At 48.6% G+C, this 23308-nt stretch overlaps 2 protein-coding genes across 2 annotated transcripts in view; one reads left to right on the top strand and one right to left on the bottom strand.

Annotated features, from left to right (window-relative positions):
* The window catches only part of LRIG1 (leucine rich repeats and immunoglobulin like domains 1), a 97815-nt gene extending 87931 nt beyond the window's left edge, over positions 1–9884 (top strand). Inside the window, exons 12-19 of the mRNA XM_054167845.1 lie at positions 1255–1418; positions 3270–3590; positions 4221–4502; positions 5030–5449; positions 6648–6770; positions 7377–7523; positions 8594–8902; positions 9643–9884. Of these exons, the coding sequence (XP_054023820.1) occupies positions 1255–1418; positions 3270–3590; positions 4221–4502; positions 5030–5449; positions 6648–6770; positions 7377–7523; positions 8594–8902; positions 9643–9884 (2008 nt within the window). The remainder of the gene's footprint in view (positions 1–1254; positions 1419–3269; positions 3591–4220; positions 4503–5029; positions 5450–6647; positions 6771–7376; positions 7524–8593; positions 8903–9642) is intronic.
* A 5391-nt stretch (positions 9885–15275) lies between these two features.
* Positions 15276–23308, bottom strand: part of SLC25A26 (solute carrier family 25 member 26) — a 96620-nt gene continuing 88587 nt past the window's right edge. Inside the window, exons 8-10 of the mRNA XM_054161161.1 lie at positions 22637–22701; positions 21363–21436; positions 15276–15744 (exon numbers count right to left, since the gene is read on the bottom strand). Of these exons, the coding sequence (XP_054017136.1) occupies positions 15648–15744; positions 21363–21436; positions 22637–22701 (236 nt within the window). The 3' untranslated portion in view covers positions 15276–15647. The remainder of the gene's footprint in view (positions 15745–21362; positions 21437–22636; positions 22702–23308) is intronic.

Raw genomic sequence — 23308 nt, 5'->3', positions numbered from 1 at the left:
TTTTGTGCCATCACATGTATTAGGGGCTGCACATCTTTCTAGGACAGCAAAGTGCACAACTTTGGAGATTCAGATCCCTGTATTCCCATATTTCCTCCCTACTGAGTCCATTTCCTTCTTTCCCCCTTTCCTGGCTAGTTTCATACTTCAGGATTTGCCAGGATTATCAGGTAGAGAAATGGGAGTCACATCATCTTGCAACAGAGTTTTGGAGCTGGGGTTCTGCTGTGCTCCTGATACCCTGCTCTTGCACAACTTCAGTATTGCAGGACAGGGGCCATTTTCCCAGTGTCTGAGGCATCCTCACATTCCATTTGAGGGATCAAACCATTTGATGGCATTCCTAGGATCTTGGACCAAACCAGACCAAAGTATGAATTCCCTGTTGGTATCAACTTGCAGTTTGTCACTGGCTACGCTGAGCCACAGTGGGACCAGGGGCATTTTTTAGAAGATACCCGAGGCTCCCCCTTGATTGGCCTTTTTCACAGCCCTTTGCTAACAAAGGTGCTAAGTTACTGTTAGGATGCTGAGGAGTGTTTCTCTCTCTTGCTTTCCACACTAGTCACTGTTTGTATTGGGCTTACACAAATGTCTTTGGTCATTTCTCTTCCACTGCTCCTGTTAATCAGTAAACACAAAGTCAGCCTCACCTCTTCTCCCTGGAGATGCTGCTGTGCAAACACCCTGCCTTACAGAAAGCAGGCAGGGCCCTCTCCACTTATTCCTCTGGTGCTGGCCACTGAAGGAACTAAAGGTCTTACAGTGGGCATCCTATCACTGCTCAGTAATAAAGTCCTGAATTGAGTCCCCACCAAAGATACTCAAAGCACGGAGCAAGCATGGTTTACTGAATGAGAAATGGGAGCAGGATAGGCTGTATTGTGGACTTGTGCTCCTGCTGCATGTCCCCTTTGTAGACGGTCTGCCCCGGTTTCTCTCACTTAAGCCAGGGATGGCATTGCTTCTCTGATCCTGGGGCTCGCTCTGGAAGTTGGTTAATAAAGATAAGGCTCTAGGAAGTGTCACTGGAGTACAGGAGTGGGCTGCTCTGTGGACATGAAATGCTGTTTAAATGTGTTACATGTTTAACATCCTTAGTACCTCGAGCACACCCCTGCAGTCCCTTTTTTGCCTTGCACCCGCGCTGGGGAGGAGGGTGGAATGTGTCTAACATGAAAGTGCTGTGAACTTTCCAGCCTTCTCTCCGTGCAGGACTCACAGCAGGCTCGTGTTGGTTTTGTTTCCCTGCAGCCACATCAACAGTGACAGCTTCCTCTGCGATTGCCAGCTGAAATGGTTGCCCCAGTGGTTAGTGGAGAAGGAGCTGCAGTCCTCTGTGGTGGCCACCTGCGCCCATCCCGAGTCACTAAAAAGCAAAAGCATTTTTGCCATCCTGCCAGAAAGTTTTGTGTGTGGTAAGTCTTGCCTGTGCCTTTTGAGGTTGTGCAAAGGGTAGGACTCACTTGGGAAACATTTTCTTTGCCTACTGGCGTGTTATTATGAGAGGGTTTCTGTTTTGTTTTGTCATTCATTGGGATCAAAGGAAGCCCAAGCCTGCATTTTAGAAATTTGTCATTGGCTACAATTTATTTCCCACTAAAACCACACGGCGTCTGGTGTGTTCCTCAGGGGCTCCAGATCCAGATGGGGCTGCACAGAGACTTCCCCAGTCGTCTTGGTTTGATAGGACCAAGGCTGCAGCTATAGTTACTGCTTTTTCTTTTCACTGCAGTGTTCAGAGCTCTTTGTGTAGCTTTGTGTTCTTTGCTCATCTTTTCTCCCTCTTGGAAATAACAAAGGGGTGTAAAAAACCAAAAGCAGTGGAGAATCTCTCCATCACAGCTCCATTTTGGGGGCCAGTAAGGCATTACCCAGGAACTAACCCACAGCTAACAGTTGAAGTACAATCTTCCTTTTCTCCTGCAGTTGTTTTTCCTTCTGAACAGCACCTACTGCTGTTTTTCCAACACTCTGCACCTGAGCTGTGGTTGCAGGGCAGCTTTACGTGATACCCAGCACTCACAAACATTTACTACCTCTCTGCTAAAGCAAAGAAATGTAAATGATCAGTGGGGAGGCCAAAGGGATGCTGCACAAACATTCAGCAAAATAAAGACTGGTTTGGTGAGCCAAACCTCATGCTGTGGAGCCAACTAGTGTGGGTCCGGGGTGGAGCTGCACATGGCTGTTTGCTGAAGGGAAAACGAGCTTTTGAAAACACTTAGTTAACTAAGTTGAATGCACGATTTGCATTGAACATGGAGCAAAAGCTTTGTTCCAGCTGCTGTCCCATGTCCCTCTTGATCCTAGAGTGGTAGGGCTCTACCTAGGTGGCCTCTCTCTGAGCAAGTCTGGGAGGCTTGCTGTGTTCTTCTGGAAGAAGAGAACTGAAGGCTCCATCCCCACAGCAACATCACAAAGCGAAGACAGCTTTGCTTCTCTGGCGCCTGCCAAGTCCTCCAGGCACTAGTACTCCTGGTTCCAGAGGCCTGGCTGTTTAATTAAACCTTAGTCAAATATTAAATTACACCATTTGTAGAAATCTAATAAATGAATCTGCCTGGAACCTTGCTAAAACCAACAGTCTTCAGGGCAGAGAGAGTGTATGCACAGCTTTCCACCCTAGATGGGTGACAGGCAAATACAGCTGCTTCTGCTTTGACAGTGCCTGCTGCAGTTGCCTGGCTCATGAGCATTTATTCCTAGAGGTGGCATTTGCAGCTCTTTAAATGTTCTGCTCTCCCCTCCTGCTTTACGCTGATGCAGGCCTGAGGTGAAGTTTGAAGTTCATTATTGCTCTTCATGCACAAGTTGTACAAAGAATGGTGTTCTATTTAGTCCACAGTACCTTTTTGAGTGTCAGCTATGTCTGTGAAGAAAGCTAGGCATCTTATGGGTGCTTGAGGACACTAAGTGCCATGGTCTAGTCATGAGGTCTGTGGTGACAGGTTGGACTCAATTTGAGGTCTCTTCCAACCTTAGTGATACTGTGATAAGTGACCATCTCAATCCACTGATGACAGAAGGAGGAGAGGCATAGCTTAGAGCAGCCATTCAGTGGAGTCATGCATGACGCATCTGCACTGGAGAGCCAGTCTGGATGGCGGAGTGCTTTGCAAGAGCAAACTGCTCTCCTGGGCAGGCAACAGTGGATGTAAAAGCAGCAGTGCAATGTCTTTCACTAACACTCCTTTTTCATTGCATCTCTGCCTGCTCCAGTCTTCCCTCGTAGCACAGAACTAACTGTGCCTGCTCTTTTCTCTTAGATGATTTCCCCAAGCCGCAGATCATCATCCAGCCCGAGACCACGGTGGCTGTCCTGGGGAAGGACATCCGTTTCACCTGCTCAGCTGCCAGCAGCAGCAGCTCCCCCATGATGTTTGCCTGGAAGAAGGACAACGAGATGCTGCACAATGCCGAGATTGAGAACTTTGCCCACGTGCGGGCCAAGGACGGCGAGGTGATGGAGTACACCACGATCCTGCACCTCCGGCACGTCACCTTTGCCCACGAAGGGCGTTACCAGTGCATCATCACCAACCACTTTGGCTCTACCTACTCCAACAAGGCCCGACTCACCGTCAACGGTGAGCAGGAAGCTGCTTTCTTACTCCTTTACTCAGCCTGAACTGGTACAATTCTCTGGGACCCACATTTGGCAGGCAGTTATTCCTGAGGGGTCATTCCTGGTGGTGAGGAACTCTTTACCCCTTCATGCCAGCTGTTTGCATCTCAGTGGATGCTGAGAAATGCCACATGAAGAGCATGTGCCAGGCTTGTGATGGCTGCCATCCAGCCAGGCATTTCAGCATGTTCTTAACAACTTTAGCTGCCTCTCTTTGGCTGTTCTGACACAGTCTTTGCCCCATGAAATGTGCAAAGGAAAATGAAAATACAGAAGGATGCAAAGAAAAGGGACTGCAGAGCTTGAAAGTTCTCTGCAGGAGATTAATTGCAGAAGACAAACAGGTTTGATCCCAGCTCAAATGATCCCAAGTAGGGATGGCTCTCGGGTGCTGCAGCCAGGCGTGCGCTGTAGAAACACAGGGTTAGTTCCCAGCAGTTAGAGACACCCTGCAGAAGCAGTTTGCTGTCCTCTGGCCTGTGGGCAGTTACCATCTTCACCTCCTGCTTAGGAAGGAAGTTGGTCGGAAGGGCCCAGATGATGTTTGCCCCCTGGAATCGCTCATCCCTTTTCCTTCTTTTTCCTTTATCAGTGTTGCCCTCATTTCTCAAAACTCCCCACGACATCACCAGCCGGACAGGGACGACGGCGCGGCTGGAGTGTGCCGCCGAGGGCCACCCCACGCCGCAGATCGCCTGGCAGAAGGACGGTGGCACCGACTTCCCTGCCGCCCGGGAGCGCCGCATGCACGTCATGCCCGACGACGACGTCTTCTTCATCACGGATGTGAAGATAGAAGACATGGGAGTCTACAGCTGCACGGCCCAGAACTCTGCTGGCTCTGTGCTTGCCAACGCCACCCTCACCGTGCTGGGTAAGAGGCAGCAAATGCCCCCAGAGACCGAGCGGTCTGGCACTGGGAGCTGGAAGAGGCTGCTGCTGAAGCTCTTCAGGAGTCGTAGATACAGAAGAGGGACAGAGAGGCAGTGCTCTGCATTAGTCTGGTTCAAGTTGTGTCACTGTAGTTAATTAATGATAAATACCCTGCTAATTGGAGAAGAGGCTGTGACTCATGTTTGCTCTTGTGCCAAGGAAGCCCCTCCAAGCACCCTATTTGCTGGCTGGGAAAGCGGCTTCAAAAGGAAATTGCATTCCCTCTCTCTTGTCCTGCAAAACAATTCATGTTTGTCAGCCACTGGCCCTTGTCCTCAGGGCTTGCTTTGTTTGGGAATACTTAATGGCAATACTTAATGGTTATGGTGGGGCCTTAGTTGTGGTTGATAAATCTGTTGTTTGCAGCTGCCATGCTCCTGAGTGCGTGGCTGTGTATTTGTCTGCAGGAACATCTGTTGCCTTCAGTACTGTCCCTAAGAATTCATTGCTGTGTTTGCTCTCCTGCAGAGACACCATCTTTGATTCATCCATTGGAAGACCATGTTGTGTCTGTAGGTGAGACTGTGGCTCTTCAGTGCAAAGCCACAGGGAGCCCACCTCCCCGCATCACCTGGCTGAAGGGCGACCAGCCCCTGATTGTGACGGAAAGGCATCACTTCACCTCTGGCAACCAGCTGCTGATTGTTAGGAACGTTGTCTTGGAGGATGCTGGGAAATACACCTGTGAAATGTCTAACACCCTGGGGACAGAGCGTGCACACAGCCACGTGAGCATCCTGCAGTCTCTGGGCTGCAGGAAGGACCGTACCACTGTGGGGATCATCACCATTGCCGTGGTGTGCAGCATCGTGCTGACGTCTCTGGTCTGGGTCTGCATCATCTACCAAACCAGGAAGAAGAGTGAGGAATACAGTGTCACCAACACAGGTAGCTCTAGTCTTCTGCTCAGGCTTCTCTGACCTTTTGTGCTTCCTGGCTTCCCACCTCAGGTAGCTACACTACTGCAGTGGGAAAGCAGTTGGATTATCTCAGTGGTTCTCTTGGCCCAGAAAGCTGGAACCAGCTTTCACTTGATGTTGAATCACATTCAGAGGTGCATTTCCCCTTGGCTTGTTCTTTTCCACATGGCAGTAGTCTCAGCCATTTCTTTGGCTCAAGAGTTATCATTTATGGTGATGGAGGATCAAAGTAGCAGTCTGGATTATGCCTATGATGCTGGGAACCTGTCTTACTTCTTGGGAATCTGTATTTTCAAAGGCTTTGTATTCAAAACTTGGGAAACTGGACTTGGAAGCTCAAACCCCTTTTTCCATGTTGCCTGTAAGAGTTGTTACAGCCCTGCTGATTAGGAATATCCCTCATCTTTTAGGAAAGAAGTAGTTTATTGCTTCCTCCCAATATGCAGAGGGGATAATTTGGTGCTGAAATAAGTATGGCAGCAAGAAGAAACTTTCCCGCTCTTACTGTTAAGCAGACTAACAGCAGTCCAGGACTCCCCCACCCTGCTGGCATTTGCAGCCAGTGTCATGTCAGCAGGGTCTGTTTTGACCCTTTTTCAGTCCTGCAAATCTAGAGCTTTGTGTCTAACAGTCAGGTTTCACTTGGTTTTGTGTGACATGGGAAACTGAATAGCCTAATGTAAAATGGAAAAAGCCAAGGGTGGTAGCTAAGGGGCAGGGACTGATTTGCCTGCTTAAGTGGAATGCAGACCCTGTTGTCCAGAAGTCTTGCCCATGACGTTGGGAGACGGAGGACTCAAGTCAAATGAGGTACTCTGAGTTTTGAGTCAAATGAGGTACTCTGAGTTTCAGGGGAAAAGGAAGGATTTACCTGTTCTGAAGAGACACTTCCACCTCCATCTACCTTATACTGACTATGCCAAATGCAAGCACTTTGAACAGCTTTACCAGATCCATATGCCACAGATTGAAGCTTTGAGAAATGAGGAGTGGGGCAGCCAAGGGGAAGGCAATGTTTAGGCAGTCCAGTTTCCACTGCACCCAGAGAAAATACCACTTACAGATCTGGTCCCCAATCCCTCTTGAAAATAGGATTTTACATGCCTTTGAAAACAGAAGCCTTTATCTCATTGGGAACTGACATTGCTCTGCTCCCATTGCTCTAGATGAGACAATTGTGCCTCCTGATGTGCCAAGTTACTTGTCTTCACAAGGGACTCTTTCTGACCGGCAGGAAGCGGTGGTCAGAGTGGATAACCACCAGCCCAACGGCCACATAGACAGCAACGGTGAGAACAGCTTCGGTTCTTCTTTCTGTCATGCTGCGTCTGAGCTTGATAGGAGGAGGTAGAAATCACAGGACAAAGTACTTCTGTGCTTGTTAGGAGTTATCTGGGAGATCTTCATAATGTAATTCTCTAGCTCCTGCATTTATGCAGAACAAGGATCTGTCTTTGACTTTGCAAAGCCGTCCTCTCCCAGCAACAGAAGTGTTTGTACAAGCAGCCTGCTTCAGAAACTGCTCAGTCAGGCCCCAAGGAGTATTTTTTTGCTAACTTTGGATTAGTGTTTTGGCACCACAGTTACCCATAGTTAAACTCTGCTAGAAAATACATTAGCAGTGCCTGTCCCTGCCTCCAGGCTTGGAAATTGAAGTGCTGAGATTTTACAGTATTCAAACACAGCACATTAGGGAGGAATAGGTATAGGTTCTGAACTCCAATTCTCCTGCAGTCCTACAGCATTTATTGTGACACAGCAGCTTAACAGTTTCTATTATCCCCATTGCTATTCTTTCTCCCTTTCACAGCTTTTACAATAGAAACAAGACTAGTAAGTCATTTAACTGAGTGCAGATGGTTGTAATCTTTAGCCAGATGGTTCATTTGTTACAGGTATGTGTCAAACTGATCCTGGAAGGTGTCCAGATGTTGAAGCTCCCAGTGTAGGCTGTAGGCAGCCAAAGCTGTGTATCGGCTATAATAAAGATGCTTGGAAAACTGAAGAGACAGCTGATGGAATGCTTGTTCCAGATAAGACAGGTAACAAACCTCATCAATCTGGGAAGGTATTTTGTGTCTGTACAGATTGGAAAGCTCTCCAGTCAGACAGCATGAAGACAGGAAATGGTAACCTTCTGAAAAAACAGACCAGAATATTCTCAGGTGTGGGCACAGTAACTTCACTTTCTCCCGCTTGCTTTAATCCTCTGTTAGGCCAGTTTGAATTTGAGGAACCATTAGGAAGAGGCAGCTAAAGCTGCTGCTGGCCTGGTCACTGTTTTGGTTTGAGTTGTTCCTAAAATGTGAGAGCACTTTCAGACTGAAGGTGTTAAAAGTTTTCATGCTCTTTAGAGGAGCTCTCAACTTCAAAGCTCAGTTGTTGCTGTTTTCTGATTTTCAAACTGTAAAGGCTGTTTGGGGCACCACACCTGCCTCTCTTTGCCAGTGTCCTGGGTGTTCCACTTAGGCTTTTCTGTTCTTAGGGTTTTTTCCCTGTTCTCATGATGTATTGTAACATCCACAGAAAAACAGCCCATGAAACAAATCTCTCCAGGAGAAACTGTAAAGGTTAATAACAGAAAGCTGGGGAGTGCAGGAAGAAAATTAAGTTCCAGCACTTAGAAACTCCTTTCTGCTCATTTCTTTCAGTTCTGCTCCTCTGTTGTTGCCACTAACTAATAAGGGGTCTAGAGCTGACAGTCATCCCTGTAACTCAGCACAAAGATAAGGAAGGTAACTAACCTGGTGTTCTAAAGCAGGTAGAGAGATGTTCCATTTCTTATTTCTACCCAGACTACAAAGTCTAGAAAAGGAAAGAAATGCACAGTGGCTTAAAAAAAGTAAATTAAAAAATCAGTCACAACTTCTTTGGAAGTAAAAAAAGCCCAACCAGCTCAGCCTAGCACTCAGAACTGCCTTCGGTGACAGCTGTGAAAGATGCAGGTGTTTGCCAGCCCTGTATAAACCCGAGAGGTGTCTGTGGCATGGGGGTGAGATTCTCACACAGCCGAGAGACCGATGAACTAAACAGAGCTGCCTTTTCCTTCCACAAGTTGTGTGCATCAGTGGTTAATTTTCCTCTGTTGCCATCTTCCTTTCCTCCCTTCAAGGCTACGGCCTGCCAGTTGTGTGCACAGACTGCAGCGGCAGCACAGACAGCATGAACGTCCACATTTACCCCAAGGAGCCCGAGTACTACTCTGAGAGCCGTAAGACTGTGGAGAACCCCTACCCAAACACACCCAGCAGCAAGGAACGCAGCAAGAAGAGGGGTGCAGGCACCAGCCCTCTGCATCCTCAGCCATGCAACGGGATTGCCAGTGGCAAGAGGATGGAAACAGACGGGACCCTCTACCCCAGCAACCATGACAGAATAAGACCTGTGAGCACCACCAGCCCGCTGCTCGCAGACGAACATGGTACGCGTTTCCTTGTGGGTGGGTGGCTCGCTCTCTCTGATACCATCTGGGTTGTATCAGAGCCCTCTTTTCTCCCATTAGTTTTTTTTTAGCAAATTAGCCTAAGGGCATGAAGGACAGTGGCACGGTTGGTTTGATTAGAATAGAATAGACCAGACCAGACCAGGTTGGAAGAGACCTTCAAGATCATCATGTCCAACCTATTATCCAATACCACCTAATCAACTAAACCATGCAACCAAGCACCCCATCAAGTCTCCTCCTCAACACCTCCAGTGATGGTGACTCCACCACCTCCTCGGGCAGCCCACTCGAATGGGCAATCACTATCTCTCTGTAGAGATTCCTCCTAACCTCCAGCCTAAACCTCCCCTGGCACAGCCTGAGACTGTGTCCTCTAGTTCTGGTGCTGGTTGCCTGGGAGAAGAGACCAACCTCTGCCTGACTACAATCTCCCTTCAGGTAGTTGTAGAGAGCAATAAGGTCTCCCCTGAGTGTCCTCCAGGCTAAGCAACCCCAGCTCCCTCAGTCTCTCCTCATAGGGCTTGTGTTCCAAGCCCCTCAGCAACTTTGTTGCACATGTCTGGACACGCTCCAGCAGGTCAACATCCTTCCTAAACTGAGGGGCCCAGAACTGGACACAGTACTCGCAGTGCGGCCTAGCCCCTGCAGTGTACAGGGGCAGAAGGACCTGCTGGCAGGCTCTCAACTAACCACGCTGGTTCTTTGGGTTTTTGCAGGCTTTTCACAAGCAGCAGCAGCAGCAGCAAAGCTTTCAGAGCTTAACAACCTTAATTCGGTGAGAGTGTCACAGGCAGGAGGGTCACTAAAGCAACTGAACGTGCTTCCTGAAACGTCCCCAACACTACTGGATTTGCAGAGCGAAGCAGAAGTGAAGCAGGCTCTCCTGTCCAACGGCTACCCAGCCCCGCCGTGCGACTCCGCTCCGGAGCCGAAGGTGCCGCACAGGTCTCTGGACTGAGGAGAGGCTGCGGTGTGCGCAGCACCAAGCGACGCTGTTCTGTGGGATTTATTTCAGTCTGGGTTGGTTGGTTGGGTTTTTTTTTTGCACACAGTATCTAGGCTACTTACTTCTACCTCAAATCTTGAACTGATGACCTGTCAAAGGCAAGCAGCTGAGGTATGAGAAACAAGCTTGTATGGGGAACAAACTCCTGTTCGAGCGTCATCTGTTTGTACATAGTTTAAAACTTCCCTGAGAAGTATTGAAGCGTTCAAAAGTTGACTTGCATATGAAGCACATAAATGCAAGGGATTATTGTGTAAAGAGAAAAGTATTTGATACAACTGTACATAAGAGTTTTCATATATAAATATATATATATATATATAAAAAATATATATATATCTATATCTTTTACAGAGGCTATTTTAATCTTTAGTGCATGGAAAACTGAGTGAAATTTTACAGTTTTGGCAATATTGTTTTCAGTATCAGGTTGCTGTTAAAACTCGGTGAGAGAACTAATTCTGGTGCCTTAAATGCATAAGCAGAACGTTGAAGAAAGCCAGAGAGATCCAAAGGGATTGTCCTGTTCGCAACGGAAGTTCCTTTCTATCAAGTACCAATTGGGTTACTTAGCACAAATTTCCTTCCCCTTTTGAAATTTATTGCACTTAAAACATTTCAACAGAGATCTTCAACTGTTGCAGATGAAGTTTGTAGGGAAAAAACCCAACCACCCTGCAGTGAGAAAGGACAGAGCAACCTGAGTGTGGGTTTTTTTCCTGTTGGTGGAAGAACTGAATTCCATTATTTCACATTAATTCCATTGCAAAATTGCATAAAAATTAAGTGTTTGAACTGTGACAGTGTGGTACGTTAGAGTGGACCACACAAGAGGCACTGAATAATTCAGCAACAGTGCAGAGCCCCAGAGCCCCCAGACAGAAGGGCTGTGGTGACTGGGGAGCGGTCGTCACCAAAATAACTGATGCGTGCAGGGAGCTGCGGGGTGGGCTCGGATTGCACCATTGCAGAGCATGGCAGCAGAAGGTGTTACCTGCTGGTGTCTGCTGTTAACAGCACTGATCACCTAAAGAGCTCATTGCAGACATCTCCCCTCCCAGATGGATGTGGCTTTATCTGGATGAGGTGCAGATAAGGATACACAGCCTCCCGTGGTGAGGAGTCGTCACCCATGCCAATATAATGTGCTTTCACACCCAACAAATCCATCTGTTCTGGAGGGGGGTTAGAAACCATAGAGCTGTTTTGACAACAAAACTAAAATCACACTCCTGACAGCTGTACCCTCAATTCATCTGATACTCTTTTTTCCACTGCAATCTTGTTGAACACCATTGCCCCCATCTGCAGCCAGAAAATAGCTGCTTCCACTGGCTTCTGCTGCTCTGTGGAGCAGTTCTAGGACATTTGGAAATACTCATATAGAAGGGAAAATGTTCAGTTATGGCTCAAGGTTCTCTGTTAAGGGGAAGTGTCCCAAGTATTTTTATGTGGTCTTTTAAGTTTATCCATGAATGGAGGGGAAACTACTTACCCAGCAAAACACATACCCACACTGGTCAGATCTTTTGTCACGTCTAACTTCACTACAGCGCTCTTTATTTATAGTCAGGCTGCTTTCTGTTGGTGTTGGTACCTGTGGATGGAGGACTCCCTTCCAGTTACTTGTAATTTGAGTTCTGCTAACGTAAGGTTGCTAACTCTGGTGATGACTACTTTGGGGGAAGGTTTATTAGGGGGTTTTGTTAGGGGTTTTTTTGTTGTTTTTTTTTCTCTTAGGAGCAACTCAAATGCCAGTTCCACTGAAGCTGAGGCTGGTGGGAATCCACCTTTGCTAGGGGCTCAAAACAAGCATCAGAGAGCAGATCAGATAGAAAATGACATCTGTTCAGCCCCACCACTTGGGGCTCTGCTGGAGCACTGCCCTGCCTGTGTGGGGTGTCAGCCAGCAGCGAGGTGCTGCCCTGATGTGCGGTGCCCACTTGGTTTTCTTACAAGCTGGTCCTGCCCAGCCTTACCTTGAGGAGCCACCACATCCCATCAGGGAAAGACTCCTGTCTGCTGGCGAGCTTCACTGCAGACTGGGCAGCAGAAGATGACCTTGATGCAGCGAGGCATAGTTGAGCCAGGTACCTGTCTGTATCAGCTCCTGACTATTGACACGTTTGCACTTTGAGACAGGTGGCCAATTATGTTGAGTGCCAAGTTTATGCAAAGCAAAGGAAATGGAGGTTAGAAAATTATAAACTGAGCAGAATTTTTCCCTTTACTGAGGGGAAGGGCATGCTGCAGCCTGACTGGCCAAGGGGAGCACAGTGGAACTGGGGACAGGGGGAGGATGGGAACGATGGGACTCATTTGCTAGCGGAAACGTCATCACCACTGCGGACACAAAGCACATTTGCCACGTTAACATTGGTTAATAATGTTTCTGAATAAAGTTAACTGCCTAATGTTATGACTTCCACTAAATATGTGAATTTGCTGCTTCTAAGAGGCAATGTGAAAGAGGAAGTATTACTTTTGTGTACAAAGTTATTTATTTATTAGAAAATTTGGTACAATGTTGTACATTGAAAAACGTGTAAGATATTGAAGTGTCTAACAAACGGCATTGAAGTGTCTTTAATAAAGGTTCATTTATAATATTACAGCTGGTTTGGTGAGAGTCAGCTTTGGGGAGTTTCAGTTGAAAAGTCAATAAAATTCTAATCCATTGCTCTGCTCTTTTTCTGTCTTTCTCCAACTAAAATGCAAACTAACCGCCCGCCTCAATACCTGCTGGCGAAGTGAGGCCTGCGGCTCTACCAGGACATGGTGGAGGAGGTCAGCATGAGACTCTGGCAGCTTGGCTTGTGGATGGGCTGGAATTTAGGGGCTGTATTGAGAAAGATGGAATAAAGAGCTCGTAAGAAATACATTTCTAATACATTAACTATCTGGCAAGGGAAAAACAGAACAGAGGGGGGTGTGCAGGTAAGAGAAACGGAGCCAGGATGGCACCAGCCTGTGCTGCAGTTGTAAACAGCCCTGGCTTTCTCAAACCCAAACCCAAACCCCACCCTGGATGGAGATTCCAGAGGCAGCTTTGGAGATAAGCTGGAATTCTTGCTTTGTTTTGCCTTTTTAACTTAAACTATTAAATGTTTTTGCCTCTTTAAAAAACAACAAACAGAAGTATTTCCTCCTCCAATTTCCTAACTTGGGGTACATGAAGCAGACTTTCTTCGACTCCTCTGGTGCGTGCCTCAGCGTACGTAGGAGTTAATGCTTTTCAGAATGGAAAAGAGCCTTCAAGAGGCTGGTGCCAGGGCTGAGGTTCAGATTTTGGTATTCCACCTTATCCCAGTAATGGGCTACAATTAATTTCTCTTTTTGGTAAACTTGAAACCTGATTAAAACTGAAGGCAAACAGGCAGTAAAGGGGAAAACCAACCACATTTTTCCCCCGTCCCATAGTCCCCAGACTCTCATTTTCATTAGAATTAGACAAATCTGTGCGTGCAGAAAAGTCCTGGCCAGGGCTCCCACTTGCCTGGTGCTGTTCCCAGGTGACCTTGTCCTTCCCATGGTGGTCTGGGATGCAGAGCTGGTTCATTAGCACGTGGGAAAGGGAAGCACTTGGGGTCCATCTTTCCCCCCCGCAACATTGGCTTGGCTAAAACAGTTCTCCTGTACCAACCCTGGTCAGCAGGGAATGGGGGTGGGGTGGTGCTAAGGTTCAAGTGATTCCATTGGAGTAAATAAAGGCAAAATGATGCCAAATGGCTGATGGCAGGATTATTTTCAGCTCAAGTAATTAAATGCACCAACTGCAGTACAACACTCTCATCGTGCTTAAAGAGCTTTAAAAGAAAATAGAAATTAGCTTTTAAGACAGAGTAATAAATCTCCTTCCCCAAAAGCCCCTAAAATTGGTTCCACTTTACACACAGAACTTCATGAAAGAGACAACCTTAAGAGTGGCAGAAGCACTGCACTGTGCCGTGGAAATGGGGAGAACCAAGCAGCCAACAGAGGACTTGGCTGAAACTCTCAATTTTAATTGAGGATTATTTTTAAGAATGATGTCCTCTGTTCTGTATGTTTTACTTGCCTGCCAATTATTTTCTGTGTCTTGGCCTCAAAAAAGCCTCATTACTGTGTCATGGCATGACAGTGTAATAAAACATCCAGCCTAAGTAAGCCTGGCCTATGGTTCATGCACTAGCCTGCTCTGGCAGTTCTGCCTACATCTATACACCTTCCCAGTGAGGAGAACAACCTCCAAGTGAAATCACAGCACTCCAGGAGAGCACATCATCATGGGCATGACATCAGATAACAGAAGCATTGCAATGGCCTGGAAGGCACATGCACAGCCCAGCAGGCACACCTGTGTGGTGCCACCAGGTTGAAGCCGGTGGCCTGGGTCCTGCTGTGGCTGCACCAGCTGGGTTCTGCCACCCCTCTCATGGTACACGGAGTAACTGATCACTGCTCACTGAGTCACTCACACTGCTCACCCCACACAGCCCCTGTGGCAGCCAGTACCCACCTCCCCACTCCCATGGGTGAGGAGCCCCTCAACCAGGGCAAACATCTGAACAGCTGCTGTCTGACCCAGCCCCACTTACCCCATCCTGATGGCACAGCCCCAAGAGGGCCATTTGGTGTGTGCCAAAGGCGCCACTGCAGCAGCTTGGCTTTGCTGTCCAGACATCCCCATGCAAACACTCCACATCTAAACATCTCCAAGCACCACTTACACTGCTGGTATAAACTTGGGGCCCCTGACCCCACAGTCTGGTGATCATTTTGAGTGAGTTCAGTAACACCTTCCCCCTGAGTTTATCCCTGCACCATTTTGGCCGCTATGGCTTCCATTTCCTACCATGAGAACAAGAGCAGAGGTTTGCTCTGCCTGCCAGCAGCCCCCTGAGAGCCCTCAGGATCCATCTCAGCATCAGCAGGAGAACATGCAGAGTTCTCCTGCACTGCCTTCCTGGCCTGCCTGCCAAGCTTCAGCACTTCCAACCTCCTTCCTGCTCCTTCAGCTGCAGAGGGAGGAAGACCAAAAGAAGGCAGAGCTGCCTGTCTTTGCAGAAGCACAGCTGTAAAATAATACAAGCCCCTGCTTTTTCTGGAGAAATGTGAGTCTAATTAATAAAGCTGCACTGGCTCCCACACAGGAATGCTTGCTGAGCACCTGTAGGTATAGACAGGAATATAAACTTCCCCCAACACAGCTCAAACCAGAAACAAGTGGATTGTTGTCTTCCACGAAGAGCTCTCCCAACCTAGAGAGCTTTCAGTGCTGTTGGAGGGCAGGGGGCTGTAAGTCAATCAGCCTCCTCCCTGACCAGAGAAACCCTCCCCGGGTACGAGGCAGGTGCCAGGGCATGATGAAAACTCGCTTTATTTCAGCCTCTCGGCCCAGCCCACGAGCTGGAGGTTTGCAAAACATTTCCTCCGCAGGAGTTCTAACAACGCCTTCCTCAGCCCCTGTAATTAGCTGTTTACCCCCAAAATGGTCCTTTTTTGGCACCATTCTCACAATGACCTCACTCATTTTCCATGCAGGAAAATCTCGTGTTTGGGAAATTGGATTATTGGAGGATTTACTTTTCTTTAAGGGCGAAAGCAGCTCTCAGGCTGCGGCACAGCTGCTGCGGCAGGGCCGAGGGGTGGCCGGAGGAAGGCTGCATTCGCGGGCGGGCTCCTCCCCTGACTCGGTGGCTTCTCGGCTCTCCGGCGACCACTGGCAGGCCTGGGTCACAGCAGCAGCTGGCGAGTCTTCTCGTATGTCCCCAGGAAGATGAAGCCTCCCAGGCCGATGGCTGCCATCCTTGGGACGACACCAGCAAACAAGCTGAAGACAAAGCAAAGGCGGTTTCAGAGGAAGGGTGGATGCTGCCCAGCTGGCTGCAGGGGCCTCAGAACACAAAGCCAAGAAAAATTCTCTCTTGCCATTTTCTTAAGTCTCACCCCACTGCTCACTGCATGAACCTGTCTGGACTTCCCTAAGAGTACTCCCAAGCCTTGTGATTTTTAACCACACTCCACACTCCTCAGGTGCAGAAGCAAAGGTGCAGGAGGCTCTGGGCCAAGAAAGGGGAGCTCAGACACAACCCACAAAAGGCTGCGGACAGATGGGAAGTGTCCCATCCTCGGCTGCCAATCCATCCTTGGCAGAGGGACCTCCTCTCTGCCAGGATCTCCTCCACCACAGACACAGCCCAGCTTACCACAGTGGCTTATTCCCAGTAACATCCCACAGTAACCAGCAGGGAGGGAGCAGGAGTGGCTGCGTGCTCAGCCGCCACGATTTTCAGGTGCCTGATCCCGATAGCTCTTGGAAGTTAGCAGGAAACTCACGTAAAGCCAATTGCTCGACACATCTAAGCTCACAGTTGGTTTAACAGCTTCAGGATAGGCCAGTGTATCCTCCCAAAGGATTACAGGCTTCCTTCACTGCGAGCAAGGATTAAACATTAAGCTCGAATCTGTTCGGCCTCCCCCTGCTGATCCATTGTCTGCCTGATGGGAGCCCTTCGCAGCACAGTCTGGCTGAGCTCCGCAGGGACGCTGCCATCCTCAGCTCTTTCTGAACACTGCATGGTCCTCGCTGGGAGCACGGCCACAGTGGGACAGGATGTGATTCCCGGTGAGACAAGGCTGTGCAGAAGATTCACACACTCCAGGGCTGCTCAGGAGCTCCCTGCCTGTGCCTGGCCACTCGCACTGCGCTGGGGAAACCTCTGGCTCCAGTAACTGGGTTTTGTTGTAATGAGCTTTGCTAAGGAGCCTGGAGCTCAGGGGCAAATGGAAACATTTTATGGCTTTACTAGACAGCAATTGGGTCATTACCATAATGACAGCTTTAAACCAGAGTAATTTGTACAAGGCATGTACGGACAGAGCGCTGATAGGGTAAATCCTACGGTGCAGCATGGCTCTTGGAAGACACACACCATCCTTCTCCCAAATCAGGCAGCCCTCATTATGGAGCAGTGGCAGACATTCATTTAGGGAACAGCTCGCTTGAGACACAGCTATTACACAAACAGGGGCAGATAACTCAGTTACCCAGGAGCTGCATCCCTGGCAGCCTCCATTGCTAACCACTGCTTCCAAGAATCCTGGCCCTGCTCTCCCCAGTTTCCCTTTCCCACCTGTCCTTTCGGCCTCTCCAGCCCACACTTCCCCCATGGGCTCCCTTCTGCAGGAGGGCAGAGCCAACCAGCTGTGGGGCTGCCCTGAATCTGTAGAACTGAGCTCTGTTGCAGGCCTGATCCAAACTGACCCCTGCTGAGCCACACTTGCGCTCCTCAGCAGATGAGAAATGGTTGGTTTTTTTCTACAGGCCCCATCAGAAACTGCTCTGGTGGGCAGAGGTCTGCTGGCTGTCTGTTGTTTGTTACCTGTTTGCACAGATTTCACCTGGCACTACACTCTCCTTGTCCAAGCTTTTCCCTTTTGCATAAGCCACTCTCCCAAGTGCTGGTCAGGTCCAGCACCAAGAACTGGAGGTCTTCACCCCCACCTTCACATCACTGAGCTGCAATGAACGCAGAGTGTGTCAGTGACTGGAAGAGACCAAGCACAGGTACAGACCCTGTGCTCTCCCAGCAGTGTGGGGAATGGCTTGTTAGGACTCTCAGTCCAGGAACCATGTCTGAATCCCAGGGAGAAGTCTGGCTGCAGGTGTTAAACCCACCACGTGCCCTTGCTAACCACATGCATGCCCTCTGAGGTGCTGCTCTTCATTTCAGTGTTCCCAGCCCAGCAATACACCTAGTCCCAAGCTGCCAGCAGCAAAGGTAGGTGACAATTCAGCAACTCAAAGCAAATTCTTTCTCACTAGAGACTAACCAGAACCCCTGAAGTTATGCTTTGGAAAAGGCACTGCAGGGTCTGGACAAAGCATAGAGGGGCCAGAGCTGAAAAGGCACCATGTGCTTGGTGACAAAATCTCCCACCAAAGAGGTGGCCACGCTAGGAAAAAACATCACTGACTGCAGCATTGCACTGAGCTTGCTCCTGCAGGCAGCTTGTGTTTGACCAAGCAGCAAGCCCTGAGCTCAGGGACTAATTCTGCCACTCACATCACTGAGATCACTGAAGTGTGGTTAGTGCCTGTTGTGCCATGTCCACCCTGACCAGGAAGCTCACCCAAAGAACAGGACACCTGGTGCAAACCACCAGCTCTATCCCCAGCTATATAAGCTGTGAAAAGCCATCTCACCAGATTTATCAGAGAATGGTCTGGGTTGGAAGGGACCTCCAAAGGTCATCTAGTCCAACCTCCTCTGCAGTAAGCAGGGACATCCTCAACTAGATCAGGCTGCCCAGAACCCTGTTGGGCCCCACCATGAATATCTCCAGGAGCCTCAACCACATCCCTGGGCAACTTGTTCCAGTGTTCCACTTACTCTCATGGTAACAAACTTGTTCCTAATATCCAATCTATATCTACCCTTCTGTAGTTTGAAGCCATTCCCCCTTGCCCTATCACTTCAGGCCTTTGTAAACAGTCTCTTTCCATCACCAACAAAGTTGGTGAGGGGTTTGGAACATAAGCCCTACAAGGAGAGGCTGAGGGAGCTGGGGTTGCTTAGCCTGGAGAAGAGGAGACTCAGGGGTGACCCTTATTACTCTCTACAACTACCTGAAGGGAGGTTGTAGACAGACGGATGTTGGTCTCTTCTCTCAGGCAAGCAGTACCAGAACAAGAGGACACAGTCTCAGGCTGCGCCAGGGGAGGTTCAGGCTGGATGTTAGAAAAAAGTTCTATACAGAAAGCACATTGGAATGGGCTGCCTGGGGAGGTGGTGGAGTCGCCATCACTGGAGGTGTTCAGGAGAAGACTTGATGGGGTGCTTGGTGCCGTGGGTTAGTTGTTTGGGCGGTGTTGGATTGGTTGATGGGTTGGACGCGATGATCTTGAAGGTCTCTTCCAACCTGGTTTATTCTATGTATTCTATGTATTCTTGGGAGCCCCCTTCAGGTACTGGAAGGCCACTATTAGGTCTCCCCAGAGCCTTCTCTTTTCCAGTCAAATAACCCTCATCTTTCTCACCAGCAAGTTATGAAGCTTCATCCACGACTTTCAAACACCACCACCCCCTTGTGAGAAAAGCAATTGGACAAGATGTAAACCTGCTTTGATGTCAATGTCTCATCCACCCTGCTGGTAAGAGAGAAGAGGCACAATGATTGGCTCATCCCATCCCTGTCCTACCTCCCACCACAGGCCTGGCTCTCCCCAGCCAGAAAGGGATGTGAAGTTCCGTGGTGTGAAGCAGAGGGATTTACTAGGTGGGGATCAGGAAGCCGAGCCCTGCGCTCTGGTTTTAATAAGGTGGCAATAAGCAATGCGTCTTTTTGCCCTCAGAATTCCTCCTCTTCAAGTATGAGATTTATTAGAGGAGCCATAAATCATTTCATGTTGCAACTGGCCCAAAAGAGCCCGACATTTTTATTGTTTTTGATTAATAGATTTATAATTGGCAGCAGGCATGGCAGCCTCTGCGTTTATTTTCCCCAAGACTTTCTTCCTTTTCCTTGCAGCTGACGCAGCTTGGCCTCCTTCACATGTTACTTTTCCTCCAGATCACTTATTGTTTTGATTTTGATTTGAGTTGCATTCCCTTTGGTCCTAGGCCACGGGTACTATCTTTAGGCAGGGTTTAATTTGGGGTTCTTTAGGAAAGGGCACTGCTGGAAAAGCCTGACAAGAACACAGACATACATTTCCCTTTTCTTCTGCTGGTGGCTTGGGACTGGGGGGAGGCTTCCCCAGACAAATCTATGCCCCCTTCACATCCATCAGAGTTCAACTGCCATCAGCAACACATGAGGTCTCATCTCCCTGTTCCTTTCAAAACATGCCCTGGAGTCCACCAAGCCATGCAGGACCCAAAACTCATCCACTGCTGCATGGTTTGGTTACCTCAGAGGACAAACCTAAGACAACCCCATCTGAGCACTGCCCGGGGGCACAGCTGGACATCTTCCTGCAATCGCTGTTCAGGAACTTCCTGCAATTTGTTTTGAATTATTTCCCACATGTGTAGAAAGAGGATTGAACTTTTCTTAGCTGGGTGAGCGGAGATCAGATGTTAAGGCAAAACTGTCCCCCACAAAGCTGTGATGTGCATGCTGCTTTGAGCAACAGCTCACAAATGGCAAACCAGCACCCTGAAAGCGTCGGCCACGTTGAGAGGATCAAAGGCCCAGGATAAATTGCAGCGAAGAGCCCCAAGTAAAGCTTCCAAAACCACCTCTGTTTCTCTTCCAGGACAAGGGCAGGTGGCACAAAAGCCCTACCAAAGGAAGGGCAGGCTGAACCTCACAGACTGGAGGAGTTGTTTAAGACATACACGCACTGCAAGCGGCCAATAATTGGCTTGAGTCACGCAATCAAAGAGGGCAAGGTATGGTAAAAAGCAGCAGCTGTCCGTAAAAATCTGGAAGCTCACAACACCTCAAAACCTCCCACAAATGACAGCAAGGGACTTTTTGTTCAAAACACCACTCCAAGGTCAGGAGAACAATTCTTCATCTCAGGACTGGGTAAACTGAGACAGTCAGGAGATTGGATCGACATCACCCCAGACTTCCACAGCTGGTCAGAAGAAAGTCCAGGAGATTTCTACTCTAGCCACAGCAGGAAAGCCGCCAAGAGCTGCTCTGTGGCTGCTCAGACTTAGATTCTTTGCACTCAAGCCTGTCTCCAAAAACGTATTTTTGCAACAACTGCCTCACTGAAGAAATCCAAGCTGGCAAGTGCTCAAGCCTGGACCTGACAAGGGGGCTCAAAGGACAAGTCAGGGAGCACTTGGCTCCCTTCCTTCTGCTTCAGCTTGTCCCTACTGCTGGCACCACAATGACACTGTCCACTCTCACCACACTTCATGAGTACAGTGAATATAAAGGAACAGAGGAGACCTTGCTAGTATTATAAATCAGTAGGAAATGGGCAGAAGGAAGACAGGACTGTCCATAAACAACATGTAGCTCCTATGTTAGCCTTCCCTGAAATCTCAGGAGGGGTGATTCACACACCTCAAGACGGAACTGTGGCACTCGCTGCCAGCTGATGTGCATGCCTGGAGTTTAGAAGGATGCAACAAACAAATGCAGACACTCACAGATTAAAATCCATTGTGGACTAATTCAACACCAAGCCACCCTCACCTCCACAGCCTGGAGCTCAACTTAGAGATTGTGCCACAGACAGACTCAATAATGGCCCGTGTCTGTGTTCTCTCCTGGACATTGCTCCCAGCCTGAGTGAAAGCAAGGACACCGGATCTCCTTGAAGGGACTTGTTCTTAGTTACCTGATGGCTGTTCCCTGGCCATGTGTAAGACAGCTAGAAGTCTTTGCTGTATGACATTACTTAAACACAAACAGAGCATCCAATCCTCTCCCACCCCCTGACACATACAGAGATACGCCAGCTAGCATGCAGCATGTCCTTACCCCGACAGGCCTTGTGTCCTCCAGATGCCACCCAGTGCAGACAGAACGTTCCCACTGGCATTGCTGGAACCAGCCTGCACCACAGAGAGAGAGACCTGAAACTGCTGCAGAGAGGTTTAGGTATTTACTGCCCTCCCTGTCCCAGGCTAGTGCTACAGTACAGGAATTACAGACACCCTAATGGCTTCGCTACCCCAACTCTCCTTGTCCTTGTCCCCAGGAATGAGGCAAAGGGCAGAAAAGGAGGCACAGCTATTAGGGTTATAAAGGTTTGGATTGGAGAGCTCACTGGATCCCAAATCCTTGGAGGTGGATCCCTGGATTTGAATCACAATGTGAATAGGATAGGGAAGCAGAATTACAAGGATTCATGGAACAGGGTCAAATTACCAGGAACACAGGAGTGGACTCCTTCCCCAACCACACCACATTAGTGTGGATTTTTTTATCCATCTCAATTGGCTACTCCAAAGGCAAAGGAGCCACAGCAGGTACAACACCCAGCAATGAGATCCACAGCACAGCGACATGGTGAGCACAGGCTCGCGTGACTTGGCTGAGGAGGTGCACATCATCAACAGGAAACACCCCCGTACTGAGGGACATCAGCAACAGGGTAAAAAGCACCCAGAGAAATTCCAGGGTGCCTGACCTTTGCCAACACAACAGCTCTTTTCAGGACAAGAAAAGGCTTTAGGAATATCCATCTGCTGAGGGCTCTTAGCTATGTGTCTGCTCTGCTGCGGGTCAGCGAGATGCTGATGGGAACACCAGACACACCAGCTATTTAACTGCTTATTAAACTTGGTGATCTTATAAGCAGTATTCCTTCTGCCCTGGTTGGCAGATGTAAGCCATCACAATCTCTGTGGCTTAAAGTTCTAGGACTTTAAATCCAAGTCCCCCTCTAGAAAACACACACACACTTCAGCCTGACAACTATCAAAACAACAGGGTAATAAATCCCTGAAGGGCAGTTTGATTTTGGGTGTCTGACTCTGCAAGAATTTTCTCCTGAAGGCACTGCATAAGGCTCTGGAAGTCTTAGCACAAGCATGAACCCTGCTCAGACAGCTCCTTTGGGAAAACAGCAGAATAGCAATTCAAGGAAAGGAACACAACAATTTCATCAGTTCTGCATGCTGTACCTGTTTGTATCTAATCCTGCCTTCAAGGACAAGAGCACAAATCGTTATTAACAACTGCTGGATTGCATTCTGCAGTGACCACACAGAGCCATTTACCTGCACGTCTGCTGCCTCCTTCTCTCTTACCTTTGCCAGCATAATTCTCGTCTTCGCTACGTCGAGAGGTGTGGTGACTGCAGCTGCAAATCCACCTGAGCAAAATAAAATACCAAACACAAGTGAGACATTGTTGGGTGAATAGGAATGCCACACTGCCTATAATTCCCAGTGCTGTGGTCAACACTGCTCTATTATTAATGCCTACAGCACATTTCCTCATGTCAGAGTCCAGGTACATTTTATTCCTGCGTGCTGACTTAAGCCAGCTCTGTACTGGTTAACTGTAAATCCCAATACCTCCAGTGAGATCACTATCCCTACGGTTTGGATTCCATACATATAAGGAGAAGAGCTCTATTTCCAACATCTACCAGGAAATTTGAAAGGAAGATCCTGCTTGCTCATTTGCAGAGAAAGGAAAATAAGCCCATCACACTGCCTGCTGCCCTTGAAGTCTGACCATTCAAATGCTAGAAAGATAGAATGAGAGGAAAGACGTTCCGTGTCCAAAACACACATGCTTCAGGGGCAAAGCTATCTAAAAGACACAGACAGACTGGATCTGGACTTCAACTGTTAGACCTGGGACTCTCAGCTGGTGTTTAGGATGGAGCTCATCTCCAACTAATTAACTCAGCTTCATTTTGGATAATGACAACATGAAGCTGCCCAAAGGCCTTTGGAAATTGTCAGAAGTCT

Source organism: Dryobates pubescens, chromosome 1, assembly GCF_014839835.1.
Source record: "Dryobates pubescens isolate bDryPub1 chromosome 1, bDryPub1.pri, whole genome shotgun sequence".
In the NCBI taxonomy this organism is placed as follows: domain Eukaryota; kingdom Metazoa; phylum Chordata; class Aves; order Piciformes; family Picidae; genus Dryobates; species Dryobates pubescens.
Note: the sequence above shows the minus strand (reverse complement) of the source record. Positions and strands in the feature narration are given on the sequence as shown.